General features: G+C 35.2%; 2 protein-coding genes across 3 annotated transcripts in view; one reads left to right on the top strand and one right to left on the bottom strand.

The window, feature by feature from the left end:
* Nucleotides 1-12,124: 12,124 nt before the first annotated feature.
* rprma (reprimo, TP53 dependent G2 arrest mediator candidate a) lies at nucleotides 12,125-13,429 on the bottom strand. Its single transcript, XM_058787719.1, is given in 2 exon segments — nucleotides 12,125-12,958; nucleotides 12,961-13,429. Coding segments are annotated over 2 exon segments (309 nt in total). The 5' UTR covers nucleotides 13,160-13,429; the 3' UTR covers nucleotides 12,125-12,848.
* Nucleotides 13,430-18,944: 5,515 nt separating this feature from the next.
* The window catches only part of galnt13 (UDP-N-acetyl-alpha-D-galactosamine:polypeptide N-acetylgalactosaminyltransferase 13), a 142,473-nt gene continuing 141,149 nt past the window's right edge, over nucleotides 18,945-20,268 (top strand). For both annotated transcript variants that reach the window (XM_058787984.1, XM_058787983.1), the window contains exon 1: nucleotides 18,945-19,378. The gene's annotated coding sequence lies outside the window, so the exon portion shown is untranslated. The remainder of the gene's footprint in view (nucleotides 19,379-20,268) is intronic.

The following is a 20,268-nucleotide window of genomic DNA, read 5'->3' as shown; positions in this document are numbered from 1 at the left end:
TGAACTATACTATATGTGCAAATGGGTTGCTGAAATCACTAACCATAAATATGAGCAACAGTAACCTTAGAAAATACTTATAATGTATAGTTATCTCTTATTGCCTGGATTTCAGTCCATATTCATTTAGTTAAAATTCATCTTTTCACTCAGTCAACAATTTGGTAAATGCCATTTGTGGCCAATTGTTCTGTCATCAGATTGTATGGTGGTAATCTGTTTGCAAATCAACTTATTAAAGTGAATTTCTGACATTTATACAGTTGCGATTTTCCATCAACAGTAATTATTTTGTTGGGTTTAGGCACTTTGATGGCACATATCTGACCCTTCCAATGTTCTGTTCTGAGTTTTTGACAATAGCTTGGTATCTCTAAACACAGTGAAATTCTGCATCACATATCTGTCTTTTAAACATCACAGTAGCTGTGATTATGTAGCTGAGCACAGCAATTTTGTTTTAGTTATTTAACAGACCCTGGTTTGCACACTGCAATACTGCAATCCCTAAAGTAAACAGTCAAGTACAAGTGATAAACACAATTCCAGCATAAGTGAGTAAACAGACTAAACATTTTAAATATGTTTAACTCTTGTGTAAACAATATGCAGCATGTGTCCCTTTTAACTCAAAAGGCATTCCAAGTATCTGCTAGAAACCATGGAGAAAACTTTGGAGGAACCAGGAGCAAAGTTAGGCCCAATTTATAATCCCAGTCAGTTTAGATGCTGCACTGTGTAAGAGCAGTGGGGCTGATCTTGATACTCTGTCCAAATAGATTTTATGATCAATATCACCCTGCCAGTCGCTTCTGCTCAATTAATCAAAAGAACATTGGCTCAAGTGAAATCATTCTGTGAAATGGGTGAACATCAAACATCATGGGTGAATTCAGACAAATTGCTCATAGCAGCAATGCGAATGCTGCAGCTCAGGAACAACAGAGACAAATGTTGTTGTTGTTTTACTGATGTCTTTTCACATATATTTTTCACATTTATCTTAGAGAATGCTGTCCTCTAAAGAAAGTTCAGGGAAAAAATGGAAATGGCAAGCAGATTTGAGAAAAAAAATTGACCAAAGAAATATAATATCCTGTCAAACTTTATGGCATTTTGCCACAGATTCATTTGTCATACAAGTTACATTACATCAAGTAGATACCAGCAAAGATACTGCAAGATGAATATGTGAAGGTCAAAAGAAGAATAAACTCAGACAATGTTAAATACAGATTCACTTGTAGGATATACGTGTTGTGGTGCTGTCTGTGAAGTACTGGCTGCTCACAACATAAAGAGAGCATGAAAACGTGTTAGGATTCAATAATAAACCAAATGCATTTAAATGTTTAATGTCACACTTTAGTTTAATGTGTCCTTAATCAGAGGTGGGTAGAGTACCCAAAAACTGTACTCAAGTAAAAGTAAAAGTACTTGAAGAAATATTTACTCAAGTAAAAGTAAAAGTAAAAGTAAAAGTAATAGTCTGAATAGTTACTTGAGTAAGAGTAAAAAAGTATTGGATAAAAAAAACTACTCAAGTAGTTAGTTACTAGTTACTTTGGATCATATACTGAATATAGTTTATTTTTATGTAGATATATAGATATTTAGATAAAATTTATATATACATATACTGTATATATATATACACATATACATATGTGACCCTGGACCACAAAACCAGTCTTAAGTCGCTGGGGTATATTTGTAGCAATAGCCAAAAATACATTGCATGGGTCAAAATTATACATTTTTCTTTTATGCCAAAAATCATTAGGATATTAAGTAAAGATCATGTTCCATGAAGATATTTTGTAAATTTCTTACCGTAAATATATTAAAACTTAATTTTTGATTAGTAATATGCATTGCTGAGAACTTCATTTGGACAACTTTAAAGGCAATTTTCTCAGTATTTTGATTTTGTTTGAAAAAATTGTCACTTATGACTGGTTTTGTGGTCCAGCGTCACATACACACACACACACACACACACGTTTTTTAAAATTTTTTTTTTTATGTAATTTATTTCAGTGATGCAAATCAGAATTTTTAGCAGCCTGATTTATTATCAATGCTGTTCTTTTTTAGCGTTCATAAAAGAATCCTAAACAAAATGTCACAGGTTCCAAAAAATATTAAGCAGCAAACCTGTTCCCTGTTGAAAAAACCAGCTAGTAAGGTATGTTTTGAAGCATGGGATGCTGGTTTGAGCTGATTTAAGCTGGCCCTTTGCTGGTTTATGCTGGTCCGACCAGTTTAAGACCAGCACATGACCAGTTAAGGACCATCTTAAACCAGCAAAGGACTAGCATAAACCAGCATCCCAGCTTCAAAACATACCTAACCACCATATGCTGTTTTTTTCAACAACACTGGTAATAAATCAATATATTTGAATGATTTCTGAAGGACCATACGACTCTGAAAACTGGAGTAACAGCTGATAAAAATTCTGATTTGCATCACTGAAATAAATTCAATTATGTATTATAAATATATAACCTCTGACACGGAGAAGAGTGAAAACTCACACAACGAAACAAATGCACATCTTCCGTCTGTTTTGCAAAATGTAAACAAATGTAGCCTTTATTTCTGCAAGCATAAATATTGTGAAAATATCAATATTAATTGTGTCTAGGCAAAGGCATTCCTCCTGGAACTAACGCGGGTTTGGCGGGTGTTCATTTCATACTCTGTGACAGCTTATGGGTCATTCTATAATTAGGGGTACATTTCAGGTCAACAAAAAAGTGAAGAAATCAGTGTGCTTTTCTGCAAAATAATCTAGTTGTTTCCATAATACACCCCCATATTGTTCTAAATTCATTAGTTGCCAAGCTTAAGCTCAAATTACTTTTTAAATATTTAAATGAAAATAAATATTTGATTCATTGTTTTGTCAACTGTGTTACAGACAAAAGTGGTGTCATAGAAGAAATAAATGAAGTACTACACATATGATAAAACATTTGTTTGAAAGTTATTGAGTCTATTCACCAGGGTTTTGAGGTTGTATGTCTAACTGATTTAAAAATATGAATTTTAAACTGAATAACGGATATTCTTTGGTATACTATCATCAAGGATGGATATTTTTCAACATAATTCTCCATTACACTGAATCTAGAGTTATTCAACGTCTTTATGTAATACTGTTCACTCTAGAGATGTCCTTTTATAATTTTTATACAAATTTTGCCTACAATTAAAATTTATGACACAAAAATCACACGTAACACAATTGACAGATAAAGTAACACAGTTGACAGAAGTAACACGGTTGACAGGATGCATTAGGAGAAAAGAGAAACCTTTCTTTAAAATAAAACCTTTTATTTTGACAAGTGTCAGCAACAAGTAATTAATTAACTCTCTTGAAACAATGGAGAAAACAAACAAAAACTTTAAAAATGCTGTTAATACTTCATTAGTCTCATTCACAAAACAGTCTATGTTTTTGTAACACGCAGCCCTTCTCTCAGGATCAGCATCACGCCGAGCCCTGTACTGGCGCTGCTTCTCTGCAGCAGATAACATAATTTCCTAAAACAAGATTAAGAGCACTTTATAGTTTTTCAACCTTGCTTGATAGGGATCACATTAAATAAATGTCAGCAGAAACCCACCATTCCAAACCATGAAATCATATAAAATGAACCATACTTCATGAAATCCTTGTTTGTTGATATATGTATATTTCTGGAGATAATATAAATTTTTGCTGAAAAGCTATGGAATGCTCCTTTAATCGAGTGTAATGATTTATTCAGTGCAATATATAGATAATATTATAGTGTTAAGATTAGTTAAATTAATCCCTTAATGTGAATCACATGTTTTTATAAAATAACTATTACTATGTATTTACACTTGTTCATATTTTACCATGTCATTCCTGTGTTATAACAATAGTTAATGTATGTTTTATCAACAATACTCAATATAGGCATAAACTATGACAAGAAACCCAGCCAACATTGTCAACCGTGTTAATCCCTGTCAACCGTGTTACACTTGATGGGTAACACAGTTGACAAGTAACACAGTTGACATTTCTTCCATTTTAGGGCCTTGTGCTAACTGTAGACCTTGAACATGTCCCCACATTACCTTGATCAACTAGTGTTTTTATACATTTTATCTACATTTTTGTAAATATAATATCTAAAGTAAGTACACACGACCATGTTGATAACACAGTTGATGAGCAATTCATCTACTCTATGTGTAGACAATAATAATGATTAAAAATTGAAGAGGAGGAGTAGAAACTTACCACACTGTATTTAAAATTCCCACCACTGAAGGTTGTGACATCACATGATGTTGGACATGTGACTTTGGAACAAACCATTGCTGATTTATAGGGGTTTTGTCAATGGGTAACACAGTTGACAAAGATTTCTCGGACACACACAAAGTTAATAATTTAATAGATATAAACAAGTGAATTAGTTTTTAAAATACATTTGCCTTGCTTTAATGATTATTTTTAACAAATAATGATGAAAATAATATACAAAAACATGTATTGTAGTGTTAATTTGAAAGACAAAACTTGACTTTTAGCAAATCGGACAGCACAAAAACTGTTATTTCCAGTACAGCATCTGTATTTTCTCCTAATTAACTTTTGGAACTGGTTGACTTTTATGCATGAAATAAAGAGGAATGTGCCCAAATATAAAAGTGATCATTGCTTGAAGTGAATATTCAGTAAAAATGATAAATACAACCAATGGACTTGAAATGTACCCTTAATTATAGAATGACCCTTATTTAATGAATAAATTATACATTGTATTTAATGTGTAAGGTACATGTACAACAAACTGTAATGTCATAGTGGTATCGTGTACTGTAATCGAATCTATACCTGTGGAACCATAGACAGCACACGCGCTGTTCGTCTAATAAAGATCTTCATAGCTAGCAAACAATAGCCTTTGCTTTCAACTGACTGTAGATCCAAAGCCACGTCTTCAATGCTCTTGATGTTACAACTGCTTCAGACGACTCAGCGCGCGCGGCAGGGAACTGAGCGAATCATTCAAACTGATTCGCAAACCGATTCACTGGTTTGCCAACTGGTCTGATCAAGCCTTCGAACAGAATTGACTCAAAAGAATGAATCATTCGCGAACGGGCATCGCTCATTGCCCAGAAAAAAGTAGACGGCGCGTTTGGAATAAATTGAAGGACTTTTAACTTGTATTGCATTAAGATAAAGTAATGAGAGGAGCGTCACCCACAGTAACGAAGTAAAAGTACCGTTTTTTCACTAAAAATGTACTTGAGTAAGAGTAAAAGTACCCATTTTTAAATATACTCTGAAAGTATTAGTTACCCAAAAAATGTACTCAAGTAAATGTAACGAAGTAAATGTAACTCGTTACCCACCTCTCTCCTTAATACACTGTAGTTACACAAATAAGTCTCTTAAAAAAGGTTATTTTTGACATCAGTGGTTCCATGAAGAAATGGGTAGCACTTTATTTTACAGTACGTGTACTTCCCTGGTACATACATGGTAAATATCTTGTACCTACAGGCAAATGAGTGATAACACAAAGTACTTACCTGAAGTGTACATGGTACATATGTGTAGGTAAGAACGGTCACTTACAGGTAGTGCCCATACATGGTCAATATACTTACTCCATATTTCCATATATATTTTCTATGTACCATCTTCCATCAATTACTCAATAAGTACCTTGGTTCATGTTTGGTCCACCGCATAACTTGTTCCGTACATCAGGGGTGCCCAACCCTGTTCCTGGAGATCTACCTTCCAGCAGAGTTTAGTTCCAACACACCTGTCTTTAATTATCAAGTGCTCCTTCAGATCCTAATTAATTGGTTCAGTTGTGTTTGATCAGGGTTGGAGCTGAACTCTGCAGGAAGGTTGATCTCCAGGAACAGGGTTGTGCACCCCTGCTGTACATTAACTAATAGGCACATACACCAGTACTTGCATAGTAAGTATATGGAAATAGGACTGTAAAACAAAGTGCACCATTTTACATAAACATTACACAGGAATGACCATTTCTTCAAACTTTGTAAGCACTGTTGTGGAGAGCAATTTAACATTAACGCACTTGTTTGTAAGTACTACATATTTACCATGTATATACATTAGTAAGTACAGTAAAGTATCTAATTACTGTAGTTACCATGTACAGGCACTACCTGTAAGTGACCGTTATTACCCACACTTGTCTGTTTGTACAAGCTAATTACCATGCATGTAAGACTGTTAAGTACAGCCGTGTTTCTTATTTGTTACCATGTACATACACCTCAGGTAAGTACCTTGTGTTACAACACATTTGCCTGTAGGTACAAGATATTTACCATGTATGCACCAGGGAAGTACACGTACTGTAAAATAAAGTTCTACCAAGAAATGTAATGTCCTTTCCATTGCACAAAAGTCCATAATAGTCGAAAAAAAGGTTCTTTAGTTTATTAAAAAAAAAAAAAATGAAATAAATAAAATAAAATAAAAAGGGTGCCATTACTGCTCACTGCAAAACCTCCCTTTTGGAACCTATGTTTTTAATAATGTAATATTCATTATTGACATTATGGATTTATTATAGATTTAGTGTTTGGTTTTGGTTTGGTTTAGTGTTACTTGTTATTATGCATAACTGATTTTTTTTAATTTTTTTTTTTATAATAAATACATGTAACTTGTTTTTAAAGATACTTTCACAAAGTTTTTGGTACTGTTTTTAAACCAGTTATAGTATAGTTCACCCCAAAAAAATAAAATTAGCTATTAGTTTACTTCAGTAAACTTCTTCAGTAGAATGATAAAGAAGATTTTTAGCTTAAATAACTTTTTGGTTTTTCATAAAACTGCAAGTTAACAGCTACCCTTTCTTTAAGAGTAAAAAAAAAACATATCAAGCAATGCAAAACTAATACCTATGGCTCCTGATGATATGTTAAGGTCTTATGAACTGAAACAGTCACTCCAACTCAAAATGAGCCAAGATACCAGTCTACAATATGATCCTATGATGCATCAGTGAATCAGTTATTCGAACCAGTTCCATGAAACAAACTGTCTAAAAGAATCAGACTTCCCTATTTTCCTGAGTCTCTGAATTAAAGCTAATAATGATGTAAGTAATGTTCAGTCTCTTGCACAGACCGATTGCTTCACTTCATAAGACCTTAGTGCATTGTCAAGAGCCACGGATATTAATTTTGTGTTGTCTGAGCTTTTTTTGACTCTCAAAGTGACTGCAGCTGTTGACTTGCATTTTATGAATCAAGTACCATGATTTATGATTAAAGTCTTCTTTATTGTTCTATGTAAGAAGAAAAAAATACCCCTACATCTTGGATGGCCTGAGGGTGAGAAAATTAATAGCAAATTTTCTTTTTAGGTGAACTTTCCCTTTAAAACCCACTGCAGTAGGAGATCAGAATGATTTATATCTTCTCCAGTCAAAATTCCTAAAACCTATGAAATCCAACTCCTACTCTTTCTAACAAACTTACAGTTTTACTTGTGACAATTCTCTTTCTCAAAGGTACATGAAGAACACAGGACCAGGAATGATGGCTCTGTCACAGTGCCGTCTAGAGCTGTCAATCAACATCATGATCATTGATGAGCCCCGCTGAGCTTCTGAGCGTTTCTGCCAATCAGCTGATGGATGAGCTGGAGCTCAGGGCTCCATCATGTAATCATCATTCAGCTCTTGAAAAAAAGGAGACTTACTGTGCACCCCTGTTTTTGTATCAGACACTTGTCTCTGAGGTCTACATGTTCCAGTCTATTTCTGCGCCATGCGCCATCAATGACTGGATAAAAAAATTCAACACAACACACAGTGATTCACTGTATATTTTGGGAGATGTGGTTAGATGTAGTCTAAACGATCACCTCCCCTCATGTCAGCGCTGCCCCGTTCTTTCGATTGCCACCCTGCCATCAGACTCATGACAGGAGCAGATATGACATGAGGAAGACAATATCTTCTCTATTTTAAGGCCAATGCACTCAGCCAGAAAGCCAGCATTTCCTTCCAGACCAAACATTAAAACACTGAAATAACTTATTTTCAAGAGAAATTTTACATGTCTACCCTTATGGAAAAAGTACATTTTAGCATACTTTTAAAAACAGTATTTATTAGAGAAATAACATATTTTAAAAACTTATACTTAAGTGCAAACTGAAAGGTTATGTTTTTGGACACTCAAATGCATGCTATTTAAATTTATTTTAATTTTAATTTCATATTAAAATTTGATATTGAGTTGAACTTAACAGTGCTTCTTGACACACTTATAAGACTTAAGTACATCTTTATGTAATTCCATAATTACTTTTATTGTCTTTGAAATTTTGTTAATGCTGACAAGCATTAATTTTGAACAAAAATATAAAATAATGTTATACATTAAAACATTTGTTATGTATTTAAATATACAGTGCCATGAAAAGGTTTTTGCCCCCTTCCTCTTTTTTTTTGTTTTTTTGTTTTTGCATATTTGTCACACTTAAAATATTCAGATCATCAAACAAATTTTAATATTACACAAAGATAATCCAAGTAAATACAAAATGCAGTTTTTAAATTATGATTTCATTTATTAAGGGAAAAAAGCTGTCCAAGCCTACCTGGCCCTACGTGAAAAATTAATTGCCCCCTCTTTTTAAATCATGAAAGAACTGTGATTAACCACATTATTTTAGAAAGCTGAGTTAAATTTCACTAGCCAAACCCAGGCCTGATTCCTGCCAGACCTGTTGAGTCAAGAAATCACTTAAATAGAACCTGTCTGACAAAGTGAAGTATGCTTAAAGAGCAACACATCATGCCGCGATCTAAAGAAATTCAAGGACAGATGAAAAACAAAATAGTTGACATGTATCAGTCTGGAAAGGGTTATAAAGCCATTTCTAAGGTGTTGGGACTCCAGCGATCCATGGTCAGAGCCATTATCCACAAATGGAGAAAACTTGGAACAGTGGTGAACCTTCCCAGGAGTGGCCGGCCTACCAAAATTACTCCAAGAGAACAATGACGACTCATCCAGGAGGTCATAAAAGAACCCAGAACAACATCTAAAGAACTGCAGGCCTCACTTACCTCAATTAAGGTCCATGTTCATGATTTAACAATAAGAAAGAGACAAAAACGGCATCCATGAGAGAGTTCCAAGGCAAAAGCCACTGCTGACTAAAAAGTACACAAAGGCTCGTCTCACATTTGCCAAAAAATATTTCACGTCATGTGACACACAGCAGCCACAACAGCACTTATGTTTTATTTATTTTTTCCTTTTTATCTGAAACATTCCCAAACGCATTAACTATATCATGAAATATCTTGATTCTTAACTTTCATAGATTATGTTGATAGTGGGCGATGGTCAAAGTAACCTAATAATGTAATCCAGGGGCGTCATGCACTCATTATTTTTGAGGGGGCACGATTGGGGGTCGTCATGTGACACACAGCAGCCACAACAGCAATCATGTTTTATTTATTTTTTCCTTTTTATTTGAAACATTCCCAGACGCATTATCATGAAATATCTTGATTCTCACCTTTATAGATTATGTTAGATGATCTAGTGGGCGATGGACAAAGTAACCTAATAATGTAATCTATTGCATAAAATCCTGTCTGTTTACTTAATTAACAGATATGGGTGTCATGCCATAACATATTTTAATACGACTGACTTTATATTTAATGTTAATTTAACATTGAAAGTTAATGTGAATAAAAACATTGTAAGTTAGGCTAATCATAACACTTTCATTGTACAGAAAGAGATCAAAGAACATTTACATGATCAAAGAACATTTTCACTGACAGTCTAGAGTTCAACTGAACGTTCAAATCACGCTGGTGTGATTGTATCAAATATATATATATATATATATATATTAAAAAAATTAATCGGCTATTTTTGGTCTTTTGGAAGCTGCATTCAAAATCCACTTGGCTCAAAAATCTGAGGGGGTACGTGCCCCCTCACTTTGAATGGGCATGACACCTCTGGTGGTAGTGTGATGGTCTGGGGCTGCTTTGCAGCTTCAGGACCTGGACGACTTGCCATAATTGATGGAACCATGAATTCTGCACTTTATCCGAAAATCCTGAAGGAGAATGTCCGACCGTCAGTTTGTGACCTCAAGCTCAAGCGCACTTGGGTTATGCAGCAGGACAATGATCCGAAACTCACCAGCAAGTCCACCTCTAAATGGCTCAAGAAAAACAAAATTAAGGTTTTGGAGTGGCCAAATCAAAGTCCAGACTTAAATCCGATTGAGATGCTGTGGCATGACCTTAAACAGTCCATTCAAGCTTGAAAACCCTCCAATGTGGCTGAATTAAAACAATTCTGTAAAGAAGAGTGGGCCAACAGAGTTTGGACAGCTTTTTCCCCTTAATAAATGAAATCATTATTTCAAAACTGCATTTTGTGTTTACTCGGGTTATCTTTGTGTAATATAATTTTTTTTTTTTGATGATCTGAATCTTTTGAGTGTGACAAATATGCAAAAAAAAAAACAAACAAACAAAAAAACAAGAAGGGGGAAAAAACCTTTTCATGGCACTGTAAACAATCATTTAAAATGCACTTTAAAGTTAAATGTTTAATTTGACATTATTAAGTGCACATTTTAAAATCGTATTAAGTGAACATCATGAAAGTGTGCTCTCTTTAAGTAACATTTAAGTGGCCTGTTATTTCATTAATATCATATTATCTGCAAATTTTTATTATTATTATAATTAAAAATATACTTTTAAGATCTAAATGTACCCGTATGCTACAAGTGCACATTCAGTACAATTTGACTTTTTTTTTTTTTTTTACATGGATAGATAGGGCATGCTTCTTTTCAAAACCAGATGGCAATAAACCCCAAATAAAGTAAATGTTCAAGGACAAAAATCATATCCTAATAATAATGCAACTGGCCTTGTATGTAAAATAAATATGCTCTAAACCCACAACTTCAATATGTGGTGCACATTAAGTGCCCTGGAAGTACTTAATGCAAATCACACAAATAGGGCTAAAATATCTCTGCAAATGTTAAACCAAATGCAAATGTTATGAGTCAGCTAATTAGTATTGTGGCATTTTCTATTATTCTTCAATATTTAGACAGAATCAAACATTAACGATACTCTGAATATTTACGTATCTCTCACGGGAAGTGCAAAATCATGATTGTACAAACAGGCTGATTCTCTCTGTTAAAGTTGATTTCACTGCATAGTGTCTGGCTCAGTACTGATGCGGCTGCTGCAAAATTATTCATTGTGAAGTTAACAAGCTCTCAGCTCTCACAGACACTCTTATAAATAGATGTGTCTTAAAAGTGGCAGGCCTTTTTCATCAACAGCCCTCCGCCTGCCCTGGTAAACATATTTAGAAGAGATTTACCCATTCTTGCAGGCTAATTTAGTCTAATCTTGGTGGTATCAACATTATGAAAAATTACAGGTCTATGCTTACACATTAAAACAGAAATGTCGTGATTATTGATAGTCATGCTGAAACAAGATGGGCTGTGTTGCTGTCTGATTGGGTAACAGCTAAGTGAATTTAATTAGTTTACCTTTGAACTCAAACCACTGATGAATTCCATTTAATTATCCAAACCTTAGCTACAAAAGCCCATTTTACCTGCTTAAAAAATGCACTATTGCATTGTTTAATTGTGCATTCAATCCACAAACCTGAACTAAATGATCACCTAAAGAATTTAGATGCTGTAATTTAAAGTTGTGGATAATTAAATTATCATCCTCTTTGTAAAACCCTGTACTTACCTTAGATTTATCTGATCTGAAAATGGCCTGTCAGTGTTTTGTGTGTATAATTGTCTTATAGAGTGTTATTTTTAAATGTCCCCAAATATCTTACTGTCTTCATGGAGGGCAGGAAGACTGAAAAGGACAGGCACAAACAGATGTTCAAGGAAAACGCGTACTGCTTATTGTTCAGCACCACATCCTGCTATATCAGTCAACATGCAGTTAGTTAAATAATAGTGACAATCAATCTTTGAAATCATGGGTGCAGGCTAAAAGAAAGAGATTATACTGACAGAAAACTAGACAATCTTGCTTTAATAGAAAGTTCCCTTTGCGGCAGCAGTACAGGATAAGTGAGACTTGAAATTTACGTCAACATGCATCAGTCTGAATGTCAGAATAAAATCTAAAACTAAAATGTATTTTAACACATTAGCAAACTATTTTTTAATAATATGTTTGGCTTAGACAATTGCTGTTACCACATGAAGCACATTTTTATCTTACAGTGTAAATACATCTCCACAGAATGCCCGTGAAAATGAATAGGCTAATAATAAAAACAAATAAGACATTTTATTCGAAATATTAATTTATTGTATTAAACATGGTGCTTTGATCTTGCTAAACAACAAATAATTAGTCCGTGCAGTGCTTACAATGTGCTTTACAGATAGGAGATCCATAACCATTACAAAACAGTTAATATGTGCAACAGCTCCCCTGTGTTTGCACATATAAATATTTTCACTGACAAATATAAGACCCCATGCCTGTATCTGATTTGAAATCTGGGTGGTTCGTGACATAATGAAGCGCTTGAATGTAAGAGCAGAAAGGCGTGTGCGCAAAATGGAGAGAGTGCGTTAGTTGATTCAGTTGATTTCCAAATTATAGTTGTTGTTTTTTTAGCAAGCCAAATAACACTGTGTCCTGTTTGCAAAGAGGCCATCGAAATATATGTCCATCAGGTGGTACACAAACTTCATGTCATGGCAGTGCATAATCCTCATCATGTCTCTAGTACGCACCCACGATGACCGCCTCTACCTCTTTGGAGGGTCTCCGGTCCGTTACCAAAAAGTTTATCATCCCTTCCGACTTGATCAGCAAGTTACAGCCCAGGAAAAGATCCCGAAGACTACGGTGAGGGAGAGGACGCACATCACGGCTATCTGAACTATTCTCATGATGAAGAGGCTCCTCTCATCCGGAGTGGCCGCCGTGAAGCCGTTATCCGTCACCACCGACGAGAAGTTACAGCACAGGAGGATCTCCTCAGTCCGGTTGGAGAAGATTCCGCTGTCCGTTTGGTTGAATGTAGTATTCATGTCTACTGTTCAAAAAAATCGTCCAGAAAGAATACTTTGAAAAGTCAGAGAAATCAGGCAGTTCCGATGTGGGAGTATGAACGCATGAAAAATTGCGAAAAAAAGTGTCCGTAAAGTCAGGCACACCGATCCAGCGTCTCTTCTTTGGCGCACTGGCGTCCCATGACGCGCTCCTGCTCTGATTCACTGTAACTACACAGAGCTCTTCTGCTCAACATCACACCTGCTCAGTTCAAAGCACCGAAAGAGCACGATGGGAGGTGACTGCTATTCCCCTCACTCACAAGTTATGCCTTGTGGCGCCACCTACAGCAAACCTAGTAGTATTACAGTCCTGCGAGGAATATTTAAAACAACAGACAATCTAATAATCACGTAATAAGCCTTGTGAGTGCTTACGTATAATCTTTACATTCAAAATGCATGGTTAAAAAAATAATTAATTATTCAATTATTAAAATGAACATTAATAAGAAAAATCATTTTAAAAATGCATATTTACATTTAAGGGTTTCAAAGTTTATAGCCCTGACACAGCAGCTCTAGAGCTCCTTCTAAAGTGTTTTCTGTCACTTCTGAACCTGATATGACCTCCCTGTCATGAACTCAAGCCATACATCTGCCATCTGCAAGAACTGAACGAAGATCATTGGAAAATACATATTAGACACTGTTAATGTCTTCACCTTGAGATGATCGATAGCAAACCCCTTAGTGGCGAGCCAGATACATTTCTCAAATTTCACACCAAAACACAGATTTGAAAACAAAATAATTTGAAAGCTTTCAAAGTTTCATGAAGTAGAGATTTAAAAGCATCCATTAAAATCAAATATATTTGTATCAGTTTTATTGTACAGCTATCTTAAATTTGAATTGAGAAAGATGATTTCTGCAGCCAGATTAATTAATGAATTAATTAATTCATTCATTCATTCATTCGTGTTTTGTACTGTACATAGAGATTGAAGATGAAGAAAAAAAGAAGAAAAACAGAAGAAGATAAAGAAGAAGAAGAAGAAACATAGAAAACAGCACAAACTTTTTTTTTTTTTTTTTTATAAATTTCTATAAAGTTCTGTACACTATACTTTGTGTTAGCTTACCTTGGCTTTAAATGACAAATATGGTGCTTCTAAGCTAAATCATATTTGCTGTAGCCATCTACCACTATAGAAGATTGATGCATCTACGATGACTTCTGAAAACCCCATAGATGGGAAGAGGGTCCATTAGACTTCAGTTGTGATCAAAATTCACCTTTAAGATTCACACTATTATAAGGTCCTGTGTCTAAATAATATTGTTGTGGAGAGCATCAAAATAACATTTGTACCATATACTTACTGTACACCGAGCATTTATTTAAAATTATTATTGTCAAACCCATGAGTCAACAGCCAAGACACGAGTAAACTCTTCAGCCGTTTTCTACTATCAGGACATCATTGACATGTCACTGTCTCCATCTGCTGGCCAGTGGTCATAAATTAATCAGTTTTAAAAACGTGACTTTTTATATTTCACTACAGACAACAGGGCAGTGCTGTATTTGAGTATGTGAGCGTCAAACTCGATCTTAGATCATATTTGAGGAAAAGTCTAATAATAGATTGCAAAATGGATGCAGTAATCCGTGTAGCTGTTTGGACAAAATGTCTTTTAGATTTGGTCCATATTTCATAATTCCATTACATTATCTATGATCCAAAAACATTTGGCAACCCGAAAGTGTCAAAATACTTTGTCTAAATTTAGTAGGCTATTAATTGTTAAAAGTAGCCTGGATTGGATTGGGTTTATACATTTAATCAGAGTGTTGTTATTACTGAATCTATTACTCATTATTTATTCTACTACTACTTATTTATATTATGAAACTATTACTCATTATTTATTCACATTATTTATTATTATCATTAATTAATTGCAGATTCTTGTCAATCCTAAGATCAATAGCCATGTTTGTTCTGTGTATGTATTGTCCAGCTCACAGTATATAAGAATGAAAAACCCAGTAAAATCAGAGGCAACTTTTCCCTATGCACCGGCAGCTACACAGAAGTGCTTCATGATATCAGAGCAGAGTAAGTCAAGAGCACATATTCCATCATGAATCAGATCATGAATGTGTTGAGTGAACAAAAATAAGTTGTTGTTGTTTCTTCTTCTTCCTCTTCTTTTTCTCCCTTTGTCACTTAGGAACAGCATAGAGAGTGATTAGACTTGTGTAGAAGGCTCAGGTCTGGCATCCGCATATTTTGTCTTTCTTCAATTATGTTCTGCTCTCAAAGCGCACGGAGATACTTGGGCATCTCCCATTTCCTTTCATCCTATGCGGGATTGGATTGCACCATCTTCTGGTTGTTTCCTTAATATATAATAAAATTATTGATTGCATTACAAAACCTCTTTCTATTAAATCTGTTTGGAATAGGGAATTATCTGACCTTAATTTATCTGTCGACTGGGAGAGAGAGTGTGGTTCAACCTCAGCTTAACATCTAAAAACTTGGCTCATCTTCTTATTCACTTCAAAGTCATTCATAGAGCATACATAACTCCTTACAAAAGATTCAAAATGAAACTACAACCAAATTTCAACTGCCATATATATAATACTGCATCATCACTGATGCAGTATCACATACTTTTCTTCATATGTTTTGGGAGTGTCCTATTGTCATTAATCTATGGACACATGTAAACCTGGTTTTATTCTCCTTACTACAAATTGTTTGCTTTGCTAACCCAAGTTTGTGTCTTCTTAATGATGATTCTGGTCTCTGTATAAGCTTAATACAAAAGAGAATGTTGTTTGCTGGTTTTACAGCTGCGAAGAAGACAATAATACAGAACTGGTTTACACTGCACATGTGTGGAAAAACATATTGGATCCATAGCCTCCTGAAAATAGTGACTTGTGAATGTACAACAACGCAAATTAATGGGGGCAAGCCTTCTACTATTGATGCTTGGCAGGGTTTTTTCTTTAACATACTCGATTATACAGTATCTCACAGAAGTGAGTACACCCCTCACATTTTTGTAAATATTTTATTATATCTTTTCATGTGACAACACTGAAGAAATGACACTTTGCTACAATGTAAAGTAGTGAGTGTGCAGCTTGTATAACAGTGTAAATTTGCTGTCCCCTCAAAATAACTCAACACACAGCCATTAATGTCTAAACCGCTGGCCACAAAAGTGAGTACACCCCCAAGTGAACATGTCCAAATTGGGCCCATTTAGCCATTTTCTCTTCACGGTGTCATGTGACTCATTAGTGTTACAAGGTCTCAGGTGTGAATGGGGAGCAGGTGTGTTAAATTTGGTGTTATCGCTCTCACTCTCTCATATTGGTCACTGGAACTTCAACATGGCACTTCATGGCAAAGAACTCTCTGAGGATCTGAAAAAAAAAGAATTGTTGCTCTACATAAAGATGGCGTAGGCTATAAGAAGATGCCAAGACTCTGAAACTGAGCTGCAGCACGGTGGCCAAGACCATACAGCGGTTTAACAGGACAGGTTCCATTCAGAACAGGCCTCGCCATGGTCGACCAAAGAAGTTGAGTGCACGTGCTCAGCGTCATATCCAGAGGTTGAAATAGACGCATGAGTGCTTTTACAGTATGATACTGTAAAAATGGATGACTTCTTTGTTTACTTGTTTTTTTCCCTCGCTCTCTCTCTCTCCTTTTTGACTGGACTTTTAAATTATTGATTATATGTCTGTTGTTTTGTTTTGTTTGTTTTGAATGGATGTTATGATGTAGTGTATGAAAATAAATAAAAAGTTGATAACAAAAAAAAGAAGGCTCAGGTCTGGTGAAACCTGCAGACAAATCAGATCATAAACTGCATGTGAATAGAAAGCAGATTTATACACGCCATACACACTGTCTGCCATCTGCCCCGATGAGGATGACAAGCATGCAGATGAGCTTCCCTGAGACGGTTTCTGACAGTTTGTGCAGAAATTCTTTGGTTATGCAAACCGATTGTTGGAGCAGCTGTCCGGGTGGCTGGTCTCAGATGATTTTGGAGGTGAAGATGCTGGATGTGGAGGTCCTGGGCTGATGTGGTTACACGTGGTCTGTGGTTGTGAGGCTGGTTGGATGCACTGCAAAATTATCTGAAACGCCTTTGGAGACGGCTTATGGTAGAGAAATGAACATTCAATTCACAGGTAACAGCTCTGGTGGACATTTCTGCAGTCAGCATACCAATTGCACGCTCCCTCAAAACTTGCGACATCTGTGGCATTGTGTGTGATAAAACTGCACATTTTAGAGTGGCCTTTTATTTATTGCACACCTGTGCAATAATCATGCTGTCTAGTAAGGCATCTTGATTTACCACACCTGTGAGGTGGATGGATTATCTTGGCAAAGGAGAAGTGCTCACTAACACAGATTTAGACAGATTTGTGAACAATATTTGAGAGAAATAGGCCTTTTGTGCACATAGATAAAGTCTTAGATCTTTGTGTTCAGCTTATGAAAAATGGGGGCAAAAACAAAAGTGTTGCGTTTTTAATTTTGTTCAGTGTAGTTGTATATTTCTGAAAATTCCTTTGGAAAATACTGTAATAATCCAGTGAGATGCTTGTTTGAGTCCTGCAACAGATGGTATGACCCACACATCATCAAGTCACTGAGTCAATCTGAGATTACATGAAGAGATAGAAGCAACTGAGACAGACTAAATGCATAGAAGAACTGTGGCAACATCTACAAGACACTTGGAGAAATCTGAAATTTGAAATGCTATAAAGTAAGGATATTTCAAAAATAATGTAATAAATACATTTAACTTCTATTACATAGGCTACATCAAATCAATAATTGGTATGACCACACCTCCTTTAAAACAACTTTTTTTCTTATACATTTGCAGACAGTTTTAAAGGTACTTTAAAGGTGCATGGATCTCATAACATTATTTAGGCCTATGCAACTGCTACATCAAATATGTGACCCATTGGAAATCAATGCTGGTTGGAAATCAGTGCAACTTAACTTCTTCTCTCTCTCTCTCTCTCTCTCTCTCTCTCTCTCTCTCTCTCTCTCTCTCTCTGCGGTTACTTTATCATGGTGTCCGACCAAACAGTAGAAAATAGAAAATGCTAAACAGTCAGAACAGGTTGAGTTGGTTATTTTTAAAATCACAGCGTCTCATTTCTCTTGCATACAGCAGGTGTCGCTGCTGTGCCTCTACATTTTACTATGGACAGCAAATACGCTCCATGTATGGCGAATTGCAAAATAATTATGTCTTACCAGTTATGTATAAAATGAGAAATTCTGTAATTATTATTATTAATTATTAGGCTACGAAACATACGATAAATTATCAAAATATTTTGTTAAAACATTTTAGCATGTCCTCAAGGATGTGAAAACAGGTTATGCAATCAATTAATATATATCATGCTTATTGTTAATGCAAATAATAAATGGGAATGGATTTTATGGATTAGATGATGCAGGTTCTAATTAAATACAAAAGAGCACCGATAAATTTTTGTAACGTTTAATCATTGGACTAAACCATGATATTTGTAGCACTAAAAGATAACATTATCCAGAATCTTAATGACTTATCATTAATCTGAATGATTGGTATTAATAATAATGCCATGCATCAGAAGTAGCCTACAATCATTCTCTTTTCCCCAGCGATAGGTCGGTCATTAGAAATAGCCTACATGTACCAGATGTCCTCGGCGCACTTGCGCATTGGTGTCTTAGATGGACACGCCTCTTGTCTCCAGTCATCCTAAATCCAGTAGCTCAAACGGAACGATACCGACATCATATGAAACCATTTCTAAGAGCAGGGAAATGTTTTTTTTTGTTTTTGTTTTTTCAGATGAAGACATAACCCGAGACCTGGCATACGACACACAACTCCAGCATTCGCATCTGATTCCAGGGATGACATCTGGCCAGTGATGCAGTGGGCTGAATGCATGCAGCATCATTTGTCATAGAGGCAGTGCTGAAAGGGACAGCTCGAGATTTTGGGGCTCAATAAATCCGGCCTGTTATTTGTATTTATTTATTTATATTTTACTGGGTCCATGCCGTTGTTCGGTGTTCACACTCGTAACAAGAGATACACATATTGGAATTATAAATAAGAGGAAACAGACGCAACACGTTGTTGGCTGGTCATCAGGAGCTGAAGGTGTCATTCAGTCTTCATTCAGTGAGTACAGAAGTGTCCTTGCCTTACATGTAAAACACTTCCTTAAATAATAAGCGCACATGCCAGCATCTGTCCTGTACGATCCAAAACCAAAGACATACAGGCTACAGACCAAAAACATTTTTTAATTAATTTTATTATTATTATTGTTGTTATTTATTTATTTATTGTATGGGTTAACAACTAAACCTGTGCTTTTGGGGCTTGTACAATTGCACAAATGCACATTTACAAATCACCATAGCCTGACTGACATTTTAACCAATTTCGTGATGAGTGTTGATCTTTAGCACATGACAAGGTACTGTGGTATCTCTAGGCTAAAAATAGAGGTTAATTCAGGATAATTGTGACTTTTTTTCTTAGTCATCTCAGTGTCAAAAAAGTGGCCCAATTTGCTTGAATTTACTAAGCTGACAAAAGATGCTGTTCTTAGTTGAAAGAAAAACAAAACCTTTTTGAACATTGAAAATTCATGCTCTCTCTCTCTCTCTCTCTCTCTAATATATAGTTGGTAAAAATTAGTCTACTTTTTTTTTTAATGTATGTTCAGAACATATAGATTTTATAACTATATGAGAGAGAAAAAATGTATGCAGGCCAGCATGAAAAAAAAATCCTTAAAGAAAAATCTTTAATTTGTGATGTGAAAGCAAATCATTCAGGAATTCAAGCACAAAAAAAACAAAAACAAACAAAAAAAAAAAAGACAAAAAAGAAAGCACAGTCAAAAGGCCATGTTTGAGGTTTAGTGAGTTTCTTAAGCTCTAAAACATGCTGTAGACATTAGGGTATGTCATAAACCGTTTCTTTGTCTTGTTTGCTAATTTCAATACCCTATAACCAAAGCCGACTTTGTAAACATGTCAGCAAATATATGTGAATGATCT

This window comes from Onychostoma macrolepis, chromosome 09 (genome assembly GCF_012432095.1).
Source record: "Onychostoma macrolepis isolate SWU-2019 chromosome 09, ASM1243209v1, whole genome shotgun sequence".
Classification (NCBI taxonomy): domain Eukaryota; kingdom Metazoa; phylum Chordata; class Actinopteri; order Cypriniformes; family Cyprinidae; genus Onychostoma; species Onychostoma macrolepis.
This window is presented reverse-complemented; position numbering and strand designations above follow the sequence as displayed.